The 17,011-nt window shown below is 36.4% G+C and overlaps 1 protein-coding gene across 5 annotated transcripts in view; it reads left to right on the forward strand.

Moving 5' to 3' along the window:
- Nucleotides 1-17,011, forward strand: part of LOC149791331 (uncharacterized) — a 113,410-nt gene that overhangs the window by 39,472 nt on the left and 56,927 nt on the right. For 3 of the 5 annotated variants that reach the window (XM_089969861.1, XM_089969862.1, XM_089969863.1), the window contains exons 5-6: nucleotides 11,484-11,948; nucleotides 14,301-14,750. The exons of 1 other annotated variant lie outside the window; for it this stretch is intronic. In XM_089969861.1, the coding sequence (XP_089825987.1) occupies nucleotides 11,484-11,948; nucleotides 14,301-14,750 (915 nt within the window). The remainder of the gene's footprint in view (nucleotides 1-11,483; nucleotides 11,949-14,300; nucleotides 14,751-17,011) is intronic. One more of the 5 variants, XM_089969864.1, reaches the window with a different exon arrangement.

The following is a 17,011-nucleotide window of genomic DNA, read 5'->3' on the forward strand; positions in this document are numbered from 1 at the left end:
CATATGATTTTTGATCATTTCAACGCCAGCGATGTATCATTGAGGGTAAATGGACATCAAGAACCAATTGAGGAAATTCAGTTAAATTACACAGACGGATCAGTAGCGCGTGGCTATCACAGATTGTGGAGTTATATTGGTCGAGATCTAAATATTGATACTGGATTGCAAATATCTCAGTTAGATTTCCAAAAATTCTATCCGATATATTATTTTTCACTGGAACACATGGATTTGATAAAGCAATCCGTCGTTGATATACATTTTAGGCCAGAATAGTTAACGCACTCGCTGCTGCATTCAGAGCCGTCGCTGTTATACTCAGCGATAGAACCATGATTCTCGAGGGTATTGAGGGCAAAATGAGAATTATTGATGCTCCTGTAGAAAAAATGTGATTTAGATTCAATCATAAATGTATAAATGCCGTATGATCACGTTAGTGTGACTCTGACTCAGGGTCAGATAAAAGTTACAATCAGAGTTAGCAAAAAAATGTGGAACAAAATTAATATTAAAACACGATCAGATTCAAGGCGGTCCAAATAAACTATCTCTGACAAAAAGACAGCAAAAACATTTTAACGCAGCCAGATCGTCTAATAAAGGAATACAAATTATGTTATCTGCAGCTGCTATAAAAGACATGGTCAAGGTGGGCGGTATTTTCCCGCTGTTGGCTGCGATACCAGCGTTAATAGCTGCTGCTGCTCCATCCGTAGCAAAAGCGGTCGCGTTGGGTGCCGCTGGTGCTGTAGGTTCGAAGGTCATTGATAAGATTACTGGTGGTGAATACAATAAAAAAAAGGACGAGGACTCCGATTACCGGGGACTCCTCCATGGTACCACGGGAAAGGAACTACTCTGCCAGGAACCCCTGCATTGTGGTACAGAAGATAACACCGATGTCAAATTACGATCTAATTAATGCTGCTAAAAAACAAAAAATAAAATTTTTCAGAGGTGTATTTATGCGGGACCAATTACCAGTCCGTCCAAATAAATACGAAACGGGAATCATAAATCTCGATAGCAACACCGGACCAGGTACTCATTGGGTAGCGTATGCGATAAATCCACGCGAGATTATCTACGCTGACTCATACGGATTAGCCCCACCCAGAGAATTTTTAGATTATGTACCTCAGTTGGGTACTCCAACGTGGTATTCTACGCTGCCGATACAAACATTGACGGATCCACCGATATGTGGCGATGAGGCAATAAATATCTTATCAGCGATATCCAGATCGATAAAACCGTATCATGAAACGGTTCACGAATACACGTCAGATAAATTAAACCAGAAATAAAGTGTAATGGTTGACATCTACGGTCGATCCCTCTTAACAAGAACGATAAGAAAAATCCTAGAAAGAGAAAAATTTGATACTGGCGATTTATCAAGATACGCAACAAAAGACGACGTTAACAATATTCTGTCGCTGGCGGAAGCGGATCCTGGTGAGGTTGCTGTCTTTCAGGATGAATACGGAAAACTAAAAACCAGCAACGTGAAGATAGGCGATATAATCAAACGAAATGAATACAACACTCACTTAGCTGATTTTAGCGTCGTCAAAGAGGATACCAGGAAAAATACCAACGCCGCCGAGAGAAATCGCGGAGATATCGAGATCATATCCACTCAAATGATTCAAAAAGCTGGCGTCGATGATATTGATAAAATCAATAAAAAAAACTCTACACCATTGATACCTCAATCAGTGGTAAAATTGATTTTAACAAGATCCCACCAGAGATGAAGGATCTATTCATCAATCTAACTCCTATCATTGCATCAGGAGTATTAAAATGGACGAATGCATCAAATGCCATCAGGTACACAGCGCCCGTCACTGGCGCATACAGAATAAATCATTTTTCATCTGACCGATTTAGAATCACTTGTGAAAAATATAAATGGCGACACCACTCAGATAGATTTCTTGGTACTTTAAATATTTTGTTGGATAAAAATATCGAAGAGACAATTAAATTCGAATTTGCTGACGCTAATAGGCCAGCACCACCAGAGATGTCTATATGGTGGTTCATAGAATTCCTCGCTGAGATACCTTCTTCATTTAGTTTTTGATCGATAAATATAATGGAATACAGGTACAGTCAGGCTCGCGCGTGGCAGATGTCGTTGAAGAGTATCATCGACGTCCATCAGATAAAAATAAAAAAATACCAACGCAGATTGGTTATCATCGATGTTGCTGTTTATTCCGTCTCTGCGGTTATTACGGCGTTGGAATAATCCTGTCTGCGTTAACGATGACAGCCCCGCTTGTTATCACAATAATTGTTTCAACAACCACCACGCTAGCTGGTGTATTCGGTATCATAACAAAGAAGATATCCTCGTGCGCTAACACAAAATTAATCGCGTACAAGGACAAACTAAACACAGCAACGGCAGCGTATCTAAATTATCTCTGTTGTTGTCAGAGAGTCTCAACGACGGCGTTATTTCCGACGTAGAATTCACGCTGATATCTAGGATTTACAATCAAGCGATTAAAGACATCAATATAAATAATGACCGAGTTACTGCAACAGATTGCAACGAACACAACGGTGACAAGAACGACGATGATATCCGCTAGCTCAACTAAACCCGAATTCAGCATCGTTTTTCCTACTCCTATTTCCATCGACGAGATAGCACTGGCTCAGTTACGTGTTTATTACAGCTGGCCAAATATCAGATCGAAATCATTTGGTGGATTACACTCAAATAATTCCTTCGTTTTTGCTTATAAAAACAAAGATGATGGTACTCCTGATTGGAACGTTGTTGGATTACAAGCGGGTAGTTACCAGATCGATCAGATCAACGACGAGCTCATACACAAAATAAAGAATGTAACAGGATCCGATCCTGGAATAAAAATAACCGTACATGAACCAATATCAAAATCAATCATTGAAATCAGCTCGAATTATCAGATAGATATCTACGCCAGCTCAATAAGAACCGTATTGGGTTGGCCCGAGATCAAACCACCGAAACAATCGATGCCGCCAGAGCCTAAAAAATCTGACTTTGTCACGGATAAAAAAGCTTTTCATTTTGGTTACGGTGATGGAACAACGATCTTCAGGACAGCAACATTAAGGAGTATATTCACCTTCAGAAAAAGAGATGACATGTTGTTCCGTTTTGACATTAAAGATTACATTACCCCCAACGGCATATCGATGACTGAAGCTTTGACATTTGAATTTAATGATTTAATCGTTATTTTTAATAACTATGCCACAGCCTGTGAAACGATGTTATCTGCTTTGAAAGGATTTTTTCACGAGTGTATCTCTGATGTATCGATTGCATGTGAAGCGGTCATCTTATGCGTGGAAACAATAAATCAATTAACGTCGGATATGGATTATATTCACACACGAATAATTCAGGCAATAATCGATAATAAAACAGGCAATAAAGAAAAATTCATGCAGATATATCGGATATACGAAGCCGATATACCAAATTTTAAAGTCCCCCGATACACCGTGGACGAAATCAGAAAATCCCTCACTAAAACAATTGATGAAAAGTTTTCCCAATTACACGCCGCATGGAGAAAAAAACTACCACCGCCGGCTATTCTCAAGCGCGACAACGCCGAAGATGGCACTGGCAGGCATCTCTCACCTGAGATAGTTAATATAACAACAACCATCGCGGTCAATCTCAAATGCGATATCATCGAGAATAGCTACATCGCTGATGCATCAGTGTCTGATCAGGCGAAACAAGGATTCTTTTTGTATTCATTTTCACCAAAGGATCCACCAGGATTCTTGCTGATACAAGAACCAATTAATCCTGTTTATCTCAAGTGTCACAATAGATTGTTTCAGCAGGTGAATTTCACACTGACTGATCAATCCGGTCATCTGTTGGATACGCGCGGAGAAACGTTGAGCATAAATTTATTGATAAAATCATGACCTGTTGAATTCACAAAAAAAAATTCAGAATTACTCCCCGTGAGAGAATATTTTCAGAATTACAATCCTGAGGATAGAATTCACAAAATTCAGTGAGAAGATAGAATTCAGTGAGAAGATAGAATTCACAAAATTCAGTGAAAATCGCGATCTATCAGTCTTCGTAGTTGCCGTGCGCGTGTGTCCATCGTCTTTTTTGACTCGTATTCATCAGATAGCGATGATCGAATCTTTTCAACAACACGTGCTAACGGAGCAAAATCTATTATGGCGGCCTCGTTAACGTTGATGAGCGATTTATACATCGCAGATTGTATTTTTTTATGAGTCTGTATTCGGACGACAACGTGTACCCGTTTTCTTGTTTGTGCTGCATGATTGTATCAAAATCGGAAATAATTTTATCAGAATTCAAATCGTCTGATAATGATATTTCTTTGGTTTTTAACTCGTCAATGGATTTTACCAATAAATTTATATTTTCTTGATTCATATTTCATAAATAATTTCTCCGTCTAATACGACGTGACGGAAATATTGGAACCTGATCCGACTATTGGTTTTGCACGAATATGTGGATTTGTAATCCCCCTCCGCGCATCTTCTTACCGATGCCGAACAAATTCCAAAATACCTGCCAGCGGAATTCATGCTGTCGAAATAATAATCCTTGCCTATTTCGTCTGTGGCTTTATTATTCTTGGATTTTTATTGTTTGTGCCCGTATTCCCCCTTGCGGCGTTTTCACTCTGCGTGATCGCCTGCAGGTTTGATAATTTATTATTAAGTGTATCGCCGTCGATATGATCAATAACCAATTTATGCCCGATCGGACCATGAAAACACTTGTAAATAAACCTATGGTTGAGATAATCATTTCCACGTGCTCTGAAATGGAGATATCCATATCTATTCATGCTGCCTACGATCTTTTTTTGTTTTATAATTTCTGACTGTGCCGTCAACTGACGATTCATAATTATCATGGATTTGGTGTCGATTGTAAAAGGTATTCATTATGCTATAATAATTTATATGTTTAAATCATAGTTTGTTTCGAAAACCTCTTCAAATAATCCTCTTCACATCTAATAGCGTTATCACTATTAGTTGATTTTTTTATCATAATGTCTTTTTAGTTCTCTATATTTTTTCCCACCGCATTGTTTTTCCACGAATTCCAATGTTGTATTTGATGCATCTCGTCGAACCAATTCCGCCTCGTCGTATATAAGATGAATGCACCCAACAATATTCTTTTCTACATGATTTATTACAGAGTTCAAACGAACCGATCTTCAATCACGGACATTTGTTCATTATTATTATTATTTAGATACTTGTTTAAAATATAGTAAAAAATGGTTTTTGATCTTGACGAAATAGAATACGCCATTCCTGAACTAGATCAGGCGAAAAAAGAGTTTTACGATGACGGCGCGGCTCATGTCTGGTCAACATGGAAAACACCTGATATTGATAATACTATGAACGACACACGAGCTAAAAATATTATCAAATCACTTAGCGACAAATACATATTCAGAATAAAATTTATTGTAAACAACGAAAATGACATTTGGATTACTCGTGATAAACGCGATCCTGTAATTAACGGGAAAAAATCCGACGTGGTGAGTAGAGATTCTAGACCGGGATTACTCACAGGAATTGATAAACCGTATTACGTACGAGCCTATCCTGTAGCGGCTGTTGTCTATGGTATTTACAAGCTGAATAAGCCAGTCGTTGAGAATCTCGCCAAGATGAAAATGTCAGTAAAAATCAATTGTGTAGCTGAGAGAGTGATAGAACACTTCACAAATATCAAACGCGAAAATGGCCTAACAGACCTGAGGAGAGAAAAAATAAACGACTGGGCGGAATCAGTTGCTGATGGTGCATCCATAAGTGATGTTGCTGCGTTATCAGCGAAATTAAAATTCTCAATCACGGTGAAAACGATATCGGGTGAAGTATTATACTCGTCCGCTACAAATCCAAAGGCGCGCCTATCGAGATAATTGATCATAATTCACATGCTTGGAGCAGCGCAGTGACTGTTTTTCCTCGAGAACGTAATATTAAATTTTATCCCGCCGCAGAGAATTCTGCGGGGAATATGTTTGATTTTATTCACGAGGTGAGTAAATCGGATCCAGTATCCGTCTGGTTATTCTACAGTGATGATCGATACGATCAGTTTGTCAGACCCAACGGGGATATGTATCGAAGTGAAAAATTACATGATTCTATGACGGAGATAGCGAAAAAATATTCAGTAAATGAACAATTACTTGTTAACTGCTTCACAATTCCATCTGTTGTTGCTCATGCGGCGCGGGATGTAAATTTGTGGAAACCAACCAGAAAATATTTTCTTGAGGATATTCAGCAGAGTTGCGTCGAATATGGCCACGGCGGTTTATGGAATACTAAATATAATTTTATTGATATGATTTCATTTGACATGATAGCATGTTATCCCGGTAGTTTTCTCGGAATGGGGCAATGCAACAAATATTTCACTCAATTCGGACATCCGTGAGACGAAATGACAAGAGTATCGATTAATGGTCCGTTACCGGATTTCACCCTGACAGGATTCGCCAAGGTTACATCGTTCAAGTTTTCTTCAGGATTACATCGAATATGTTATGTTTGGTTTGGTAGGCATCTTTCGGAACGGAGATGGACTCCGATAGTGTTATTGAGATATATGTTGGATTCTGCTATGTTAACGTCGTTGACGGTCAGCGAAGCGATTATTTCGTATCAGAAACAATTTGATGTTTGGCTATCAACTGAACACGATGACGCAAAGGATTTGGGTAGAAAGATCATTGGCAAATTCACTCAAGGTGGAGCATATGATCATCAGAGACGTAATTGCAGATTGATTATGGATGAGGCTGAGTTGGACTTTATAATCGCTGGTACCGCACAACGAGGTATATTTTGTACCAGAGAAGATGCTTACGTCGCTGATGGAACGAAACTTGGTACCGTGGTTAATTATCTTGATGGAGAATCGCCGCAGTATGTTCATTTAAGATCGTCGATGTTGGCATATGCGAGTATAAATCTTTTGTCGATGATAAATAGATTTCCAGATGCTGTTGTCAGAACAGCTACTGATTCTTTTTATATTGACAAAAAATATTTACCAGAATTGGAGATTTTGACCGGAGATGGTTCATGGGGTACGTGGCGAGTGAAGGATGAGCATATTTTATGGTATTGTGAGGACGCTGACGTATCTGATGAAAACAAATACTACTCAGATAGCGTATCAGAAATATCTGTCGCGCCTTCTGTGCATGATCCCGCTACAAGATATAAAATGGTGTATATAAACGAATCAGGTGGATCAGGTAAAACGACAAGAATGATTGAATTATTTAGAAATTCTGATGTAATTGTGCTGACACCAACACACAGATTAGCACGAGAAATGAAAAATTGAGGAGTAAATTCGTGCACGTGTCATAGTTTTTTCAAGTATATTGGCGGTACATGGAGTCCGTCCAGGATGGGAGAAAAATACATAAATAAAAAAATTATCTGGGCTGAAATTTGTACTGTATTCACTGGTACATTAAAAATGTTTTTGGAGTGGTTATCGACGAAAAATACTGCTGTGATTATGTGTGGTGATCACGGCCAACCAAATCCTATTGATAGAGAATCGCCTCATGAATGGTTGAAGGAATTTGTTGATTATTAAGAGGAGGTCGACACCGATTATAAATCGTTGGATAGCGGACTGAGTGAATTTAAAAAATTAATTCGATTAAAATCAAATAAAATTCAATGTGACGTAATGAGAGTAGTTATTCAGGAAACACCAATGAAGGATTTCCTATCACAATGGACACCGAATGATCTGATCGTTGCCAGTAGAAAAATAATCAGAGACGTACTTCAGCAGAAATTATTCAAAATACATCAGGAAAAATTCTCATCGGTGCCAGTTCCGTTATGTTATAGACCAGTTGACACAAGATTACAAAATATTGACGTCGATATACCAGGACGGGGTAAAAAAATCTTGTATTGAATGATATTGTTTTTGTTGATATCTGTTTCGTTAATGATATGCTTGTGGAGAAATCGCCGTGGACTCTGGGATATGCAATGACAATTCATTCTTCACAGGGATTGACTATTTCAGATTGTCGAGTCTGGATCGTGGACGATAACGTGGAGTGGTCTAATCTGGTGTATTTAGCCGTTTATAGAGTGAGAAAAATATCTCAGTTGGGCAGAATCGTATTAGATAGAACTATTATTAACGATGAAATCAATGAATATGTGATCAAAAAAAATTATTCAGCTATAAACAAACTGATAAGAAAAATAATCACGAATTTGACCTGGATGTGGATTTCATTTTATCGCTGAAAGATAAACAAAATAATCATTGTAGCGGTTGTAATTGTATTATGACGTGGACGTATCAAAAGAACGATTTTCGACAATTTACCGTGGACAGAATAAACAACAATCTAGGACATAACAGAAAAAATGTTACTCTGACCTGTTTAGAGTGTAATAAACGCGGCGTGGATTATTTGATTGAATGAGGTGGTAATTGGGTATCAGCAGGAATTACTTGTAACTCCTCTCGTGTAAAACCACGTTGAGGGGCGAAATTATCAAGTTTGTAGATTGCTGGTCTACCTGATGATCTCGTTACAGATGCTATCTTGTGCGTCGTTACGCTCCAGATTGGATCAGTTGCTCTTTTTCTGCCACCTTCAGCCTCACCGTGTTTATATAAATATCTAACGATGACATCGCCTAATACAGGCCGAATTGAAAGATCTTTTCTGATGATCGGTATAAATTTTTTTTGTATAGCCGTTGCTGGTTTCATTTTTATCGCTGATGTTATCTCGTTATTTATCGCCGAGATGACATTTGGTAGCCTAATGACCCATTCACTAGATCGTTTATCCTGAATGAATTCTCTCGCGTATTGATAGCCAAATAGTTCTTCAGCTAGTGTTTTGTTGAACCGTTCAACAATTGCCTGATCGTTGTGAATGTTGACTTTTCCACGTCGTATTGCTACATTCTTCTTGTTCATTAGCTGAGTAACAGCACCAAGGAATTCTCGTCCAGGGTCAACTTGAAGCAATCTTGGCCATGTTAACGGGCCGCGATGATAAATTCTCTCAAATGCGTTAGCTATTTCAGCAGCTGTTTTCGTTATTAGCGGTTCGGCTTCTTTGTATCTGCTAGCGATATCTACAACAGTCAACACGTACTTGTATGTTTTCTCGTTAACGGTATCGTGTGGTAGAAACATTATATCGGCTTGATGGACCTCATTCGGAACACTGACATCGAAATGTGCGTATTCTATTCGTTTGGGCGGTGGTAAATATATTTGCCAGATAGCCTGTTCAGATAACCATGCAGCAGCCAATGTTTGTTTTACTTTAGCCGCTTTCGCTAGTTTTGCAATCGCCGATTTACCTCTCCAAAATCCAACTGGAGAATAATAAATCTCTTCCATGTATTAATTGCCACCAAAAACTAATTTACCTTTCATAGCAGCTTTTATAACCCAGCTAGCTATTCTCTCTTTGAGGGTTTTATCCTTTATCGAATTTATCGCATGAATTAAGTTTACATCAGCTAGATGCCGTTGTTGCAGATCCTTACTTCGATATGCAAGATCATGAATATAACAAGCTTGATCAATTTCATTTACCTGATCCTCACCAGGATTTGGTCGATCCTGATCGTTTAATCTGATATCAAGTCGTGTTCCTGGTCCGCAGTAGTTATATCCTGGTAGGTGTTTTTCTCCTGGGTATTTGGCCCAGATGAATCCTGGTAATGATGATAACCCTGAGGTGATATCACCTCCTTTTTTTACCAATTGCTCTTCACCAGATGAAGTAAATCTAAATTTCTTTGTGCCACATACTGTACATTTACCAGTGACAGCCGATCTGTTATTTTTTGTAACGACATTCGTTACGTCCGCAGTTGGAGTTCGTGTTTTACACCGCACACAATATAAATCCATATTATAAGTATATCATGGATGTAATTGATTTTTTAGCCACGAAGAAATCTACTCCATTCAAACATCATGCCGTGTTACCCAACTCGATCAGAATGATTATAATAGGACCATCATGATCGGGTAAAACGCAGTTGTTGTTGAATCTGATAATGAGATGGTTAAAATGGGATAAATTATATTTAGTCGCACCATCTGTAGATGATCAGCGATGCTATCAGGTATTGAAAGAATTTAATGAAAATGCGGCGTTGCTAAATAACGGCGAGAACATAATTGATTTTATCACCGATGTAGAAGAAGCACCATCAGTTGATTCTTTAGATGGTTCAATAAACAATTTAGTTGTCTACGACGATGTCATGTTGGATAAACAATCTAATCCTGGTAGAATATTCTCTCGTGGTCGCCATAAAAACACAGATGTGATTTATGTAACTCAGAGATATACTCAAATTCCTAAAGTAATCAGAGATAACTGCAACATGTTAGCGATCTTCAACGGTGTGGATACGCACACGTTAAGAAATATTCAACAAACGTGGTGTAGCGGCGACATGGATATAAATAAATTTAAAAATTTCTTTGGACGAGCTCAGTCCACACCATATGGATTTGTCACAGTAAATTTGTGTGACCCAAGAACCAGATATCGAGTCGGTCTGGACAGAATCTTTTAAAAAATTGGTGTAGATAATACTGATATCGAATCAGTTTAGACGGTATCTTTAATGATAATTTTTTAAAATTCACTTAGATCGAATCAGTGTAGATAGTATCTTTAATGATAATTTTTAAAAAATTCACTTAGATCGAATCGGTATAGATAGTATCTTTAATAATAATTTTTTTAAAAATTCATTTAGATCGAATTGGTATAAACGGTATCTTTAATAATAATTTTTTTTAAAATTCACTTAAATAATATAGCAGCAGGGAGGGCGGATAGACCAATTTCACCGAAAATTTGTAACGGAGAATGAAATAAAATCATGAACAGAGTATTAAGGCAGCTCGGTTATCGAACGAAATGTTTATATCCGGATTGAGGCCCAATATAGTTATAACCATTGGAGGTGGTCTCGAATAGATGAATAAATATTTATACGGATGAGATTTGTCTAGAAGGGTTTAGTTTTGCTCGGCTTATTAGGTCTGTTCGCCCTCCCTGCTGATATAATTCTAGGCATAATGGAGAACTAAATACTATTCAGTTGTTTACTAACCTTATTCTTGCTAATATTCGTAAGCAGCAACAACTGATGATTATAGTAGCGCAATCCAGAAACAGAAATAGTATAAACAACGTACGCAATTGTCCAGTCACACACTGAGAGTATTTTGCCAACTAAATAAGAGAATGGATAAAGATTTGGTCAACACTTTAGCTGTATACATATTTGTCAACACATTAGAATTTTCTACAGAATTGTACCTGTTTTGTGATAAATTAGAGTTCCTTCCTCTTTATTTCTTATAGTTATAATCACAGAGGAAATAACGACCAACATAGAAACGAGTGAACCTGCCACACATGCCACAGATAAAATAACTAGTACCACACCATTGACAACTACAAGTATAACAGATATGCCAACAACATACACTACCAACTCCACGGTTTTAGATACTTCTACCATAGAGACACCGACCGCAAGAACCACGATAATACCCATCCAATCCACCACACATTCAACAACTTATATTAGTACAACAATATATACTACCACCACCTCAACTGAGATTCCAACAAAGGCAAGCACTAGTCTTGACTCGTCTAGTACAACAACCCAAATCCAAACAAGTACAACAACGTCCATATCCAGCACTACGACAGCAGCTGAAACAACTATGAGACTCGATAATCTTGTGACAACGACCACAGTTGCAGTTCCATCAAGTACAAGTACAACCACCCCAACAACCACTTCCAAACCTACTGCAGGTATATATGTAGAACATAAAATCTGTATATTTCTGATGGGCCTGAGCACATCTTGGGCGAGTTTAAACATTTTACAAAAATATGCATAAACATATTCAACAGCAATGCAATAATTAAACAAGTAAACTTTTTTCATTATACTAAATCCCAAACATGAAGATTTATTGTTCCCTCAGATTTTCGATAAAAATAAGGTTGTTTATATTTATTCCGAATATCATTGAAACCTTAACAGAAAACAAAATGCTAATTGACTTCAAATTTTAGAGAAAAGCCATGAAAATCATATATGATTGTTTGCAAACGCATTCATATGTAGGGAGAGAGATAGTATGCTCTCCATATGCAGGTTCTCATTTTCAGAGACGGTCCAATCGTCTTTACACATCCTTCATTCCAGTTTCTTGAGAGAAAGAAATTGCCATTTCAGACAGATTTATGGACATAAGACATCCACACCGGAAACTTACTAATGATTCTGATATTCACTATTTTAAGAAAGGCAAATTGTTTTCCAAAACAATATTCTTCGGCATGGACATATTAAAATAGATCAATGGATTCTTATGACAAGTATTTCGAATGCCTCATAAGTATGTTGTGGTGTGTATAGCAAATATAAGGTTGTTCTTTTATTTTTAAGTTTTCACCACTGACATCACTTAACACTTTAATTATGCCCCTGTATCATAAGATAATATTCTTAAGCGAAGAGTACCTAAGGAAAGATATTACTGCTATGTACATAAGATACAGTATTGCTACAGATAGAGAAAATTATACTTTTCTAAATTCATGCTGCTTTTATCATCTAATCACATCACTACGACACTAAATGAGGCAGTTTGATAATAATAATAATGCAGTACTAATGTGTACAGCTTTGTCTACCTAAAAATGGAAATGCTTATAATTCACTCAACCCATCTTTCTCAAATCACATTGCCATTAATTATCGGACACCAATCCTTAACATTATTTTAAATATCATTAAGATACGACGGAAAAACACTTGTTGCACCCATATATACAACGTGCTATCCATCACTGGATTATATTACATTCTCTAGAAGATATTCGTGTAGTCAACTCCTTCCAGTTACACGGGATCATGGTACGCTTTCTCCGGAAAATCACGAAATCTACACGGACACTAAATAAAATTCAACTTGACTCGGTGCATGTTTACCAGGGAGAACCTTTTAATAAGAGCATGGAAGCAAAACGTCAACATTTTCACTGAAAATCAATTATGCGTAGCATGAATCTGTCTATATAGTATCACCCTGTATTCTGATATTCTTTTTTTAATCAACCGTTAATGGTTTCAAATATCAGACTATTATACAACATGTAATTCAAATAAGAGTTTATTTGCGGAATGTAGACCAACTTTCTAAAAAAGTATTATGAGATGTACATATTAAGAATAAAGTTGATTTTGGGATGTTTCATTGTTGCATCTGGAATCGCATAACCTACTAATTATGATGGAGTTTTCTAAGATAATGTCTCAGTTCATGCCAATAATAAACCCAAAAGTTGAAGTAGATGTATCGGCTACGTTTCAGTATTCCTACAGACGATACAAATTCTAACTTGTTAAATACGGGCAGCTTTGAGAATATGTTCACATTACCACAATACTAAATGAGGCAATCGTGTGTCATTGCAAACTATTGTATTCTTTCAGAAAATCATATCACTTTGTATTAGCTGCATTTGTCCTTGATATTTATAAACCAGTTCAAATTCTCATTTGCATTCAGCAATTGTAGAAATAAATCTTTGATATCAAAGTATTGTCATGGACACCTCGCCCACCAATAATTTTTCACGCAAACCGGTCTGGTATGCCTTCGTCTGGAAACGTCATTTGCGGATTAGGTCCATTGAAGTAAATATCCTAACATGACTGTAAAATTACATACTGTTCAGTTCATGGCTAATGCCGCTTGATAACATTCATAAGTTTCAATAAATGATGCTCAATCCAGAAACAAAAAATGAACAATAACGTGCACACAAATCCAATCAGATTCTGAGAGTCTTTTTCCGTTTGAATAGGAGCATCAATACAGACTTAGGAAACGTTGCAGACATTGTTGGCAGCATATTTGGGGCCTTGATAGATAAAGTTATCCATCTTTCTTCAAGAAAACCTTTCGAATAATTCGGACGTTATTTACAATTCATAGATTGATAAATCGATGCTACAAGAAATATATATATATATAACCTTGTAATTAGAATACAAGTATACTTTTTTTGAATTTTCACCGGAGTCGTACTTGTTCAGTCATCATATAGGTAGAGTTCATTCCTCTGTATTTTTTACTATTATACTCGCAGAGGAAATAACGTCCAAAATCACAACGATTGAACCTGCCACGAGCACCACAAAAGCAACACGCACGACGCCACTGGCAACTGCAAGTATAACAGAGGTGACAACAACAGAAACAACCAACTCTACTGTCTTAGATAGTTCTACCATAGAGACACGGACGGCAATCACCACAATAACACCGATCCAGTCTGCCGTTTCCACAATAATGTATAACAGTACCACACTAGCCGCAACCACCACCTCAACGGAAGTTCCTACGTGTACAAGCGAAACCTTTGTATCGACTATTTCAACCATTCAGCAACCAACAAGTACCACATCGGCCACGACCAGTAGTGGGGCAGCGTTTCAAACAACAACAAGAACCACGACGCAGTTTACAATAAACACATCTGCGGTTCCAGCATTTACAAGTTCTACCGCGTCAACAACCACTTATAATTCTACTGCAGGTATATATGCAGCAATCTGAAGATTTGGAGACGTTATGTTGTGTGAACGCATTATAGGCGAGTTGCATGTGTTCATATGCATAACCGTGCTTAGTCCCAATGTGATAATTGACAAATGTATATATCATTACATTATACAAAAGCCCATACATCATGGTTCATCGGTTTTATAATTTCATTCCTGTTGTACTTCTTTGAACTGCAACATAACATTAGCTGATTAACTGGTATAGTTTTCATGTCTTCTTTATAATTTACTGCCTAACGCATCTAAGGAATAGTTCATACACAAGCCCTTAACAAGAAGACTTGTGACAAAGCCATGCTGAACGTATACGATTGACCATAAAACACATCATACACGCCATAAAGAACATGTACGCATGTAAATGAAATAAAACAATACATTCCTTGTTTGTTATATAAATAAGCAATAAAACTGATAGTCATTAATTTGTCACATGCACAATAATGTTTGAATTTATTTCAAACGTCTATTTAAATGAAAATTAAAGTAATCCCATTTTTGCAGTATATATATATATATATATATATATATATATATATATATATATATATATATATATATATATATATATATATATATATATATATATATATATATATATATATATATATATATATATATATATATATATATATATATATATATATATTATTCAGACAAATTTGTTGGAATAAACATTTCGAACTATTTCAGGGACAATATATCCGCACCAAATACCTGGCTGTATATTGGAGCCACACATTCTGATATCCCTTCTTTCAAGAAATGCTAATTGATTTTGTATATAGTAATGTTATACAATATGGACTTATTCAAATAAATCATCGTTTTCTTTACGACATGTAATATGCCTGTCTCACAAATATTGTCTGATGTGTATAACAAACGATAGGTTGGAAGTTTTCAACACTGACACGATATAACGCTCTAATTATGCTTCTGTATTATAAGATTGTGTAACCCCAAAAACAAACAAAATCTAATAAAAAGGGAAGTATATTCAGCACCTATACTTCAATATTGCTATAGATAGAGAACAATTATGCTTGCTAAATTCGGGCAGCTTTTGATGTCTCCTCAAGATATCACAACACGAATAAATAATGCAATAATGACATTTACAGTGTTGCCTAATTAAGGATGAAAAAGCAAGGGATTGGAAAAACTCATCTCAAAAATGCAATTGGGAAAAAGATAAAGATGTCAATCTTTTAAATTATTTTAAACATAATTTTGATGCAACGCACAAACGCGAGATATATATATATATATATATATATATATATATATATATATATATATATATATATATATATATATATATATATATATATATATATATATATATATATATATATATATATATATATATATATATGTATGTATATACATACATACATATTTATATCGTCATTTCCATCAGTGAATTAAATTGAATTCGCGTTGTTTGCTCCTTGCAAACTTCTCAGGAATAAGGTTGATTTGGGGCTTTCCATTTTCGCCAGCGGTATCAGAGGTAGCAGATTATTTTCTGATTATGATGGAGTTTCTAAAAAAAATGTTTCCTTTTAAGCAAACAATACCTGTGGAAAGGAACGAATATTTTGCAGCTATGTTTCAGTATTCCTACAGACGGAGAAAACCTCTAACTTCACATTTTTCAGGTAGATTTTGGAATATCTTCAAGTTACCACAATACTAAATGAGACATTTATGTTTAATTACTAGCTATTATAGTCCGTAGGGTATTCATATCATGCTGGTTAGCTGCACGTGCCGTGGACACTAAATTTTGGTGTAATGTGTATGAGTATATAAACAATAACGCTGATTTAGGACTTAGTCTTCACTCCTAGCATATCAAATCAATAATTATGCCTCTGTAAGATATTGTTGCCCCTAAAGTAATCAATATCTGAAAATACTGAAGTATATTTTGCTGATATATTTCAGCATTGCCACAGATGTAGACTATCTCTAACTTATTAAATTCTGGCGGCTGTTGCCATGTCTTTCAACCACCACAACACTAAATGAGGCAATCATTTGTTATTACATAGGCTGGACACTTTACATATCATATGTACAGTTTGATATTTGTGATATTAAAACACGTTGCCATATCACTCTATGATTGGTCCAAATAAGACTATGAAACTCTTGCGCAGTAATCTCTTTACCGAATGGCTGCGATCGTGGTATACTTTTCTCCGCCTTCTAGAAGGTTTCGGTT

This window comes from Sinohyriopsis cumingii, chromosome 9 (assembly GCF_028554795.1).
Source record: "Sinohyriopsis cumingii isolate HCF-2022 chromosome 9, ASM2855479v2, whole genome shotgun sequence".
Lineage (NCBI taxonomy): Eukaryota > Metazoa > Mollusca > Bivalvia > Unionida > Unionidae > Sinohyriopsis > Sinohyriopsis cumingii.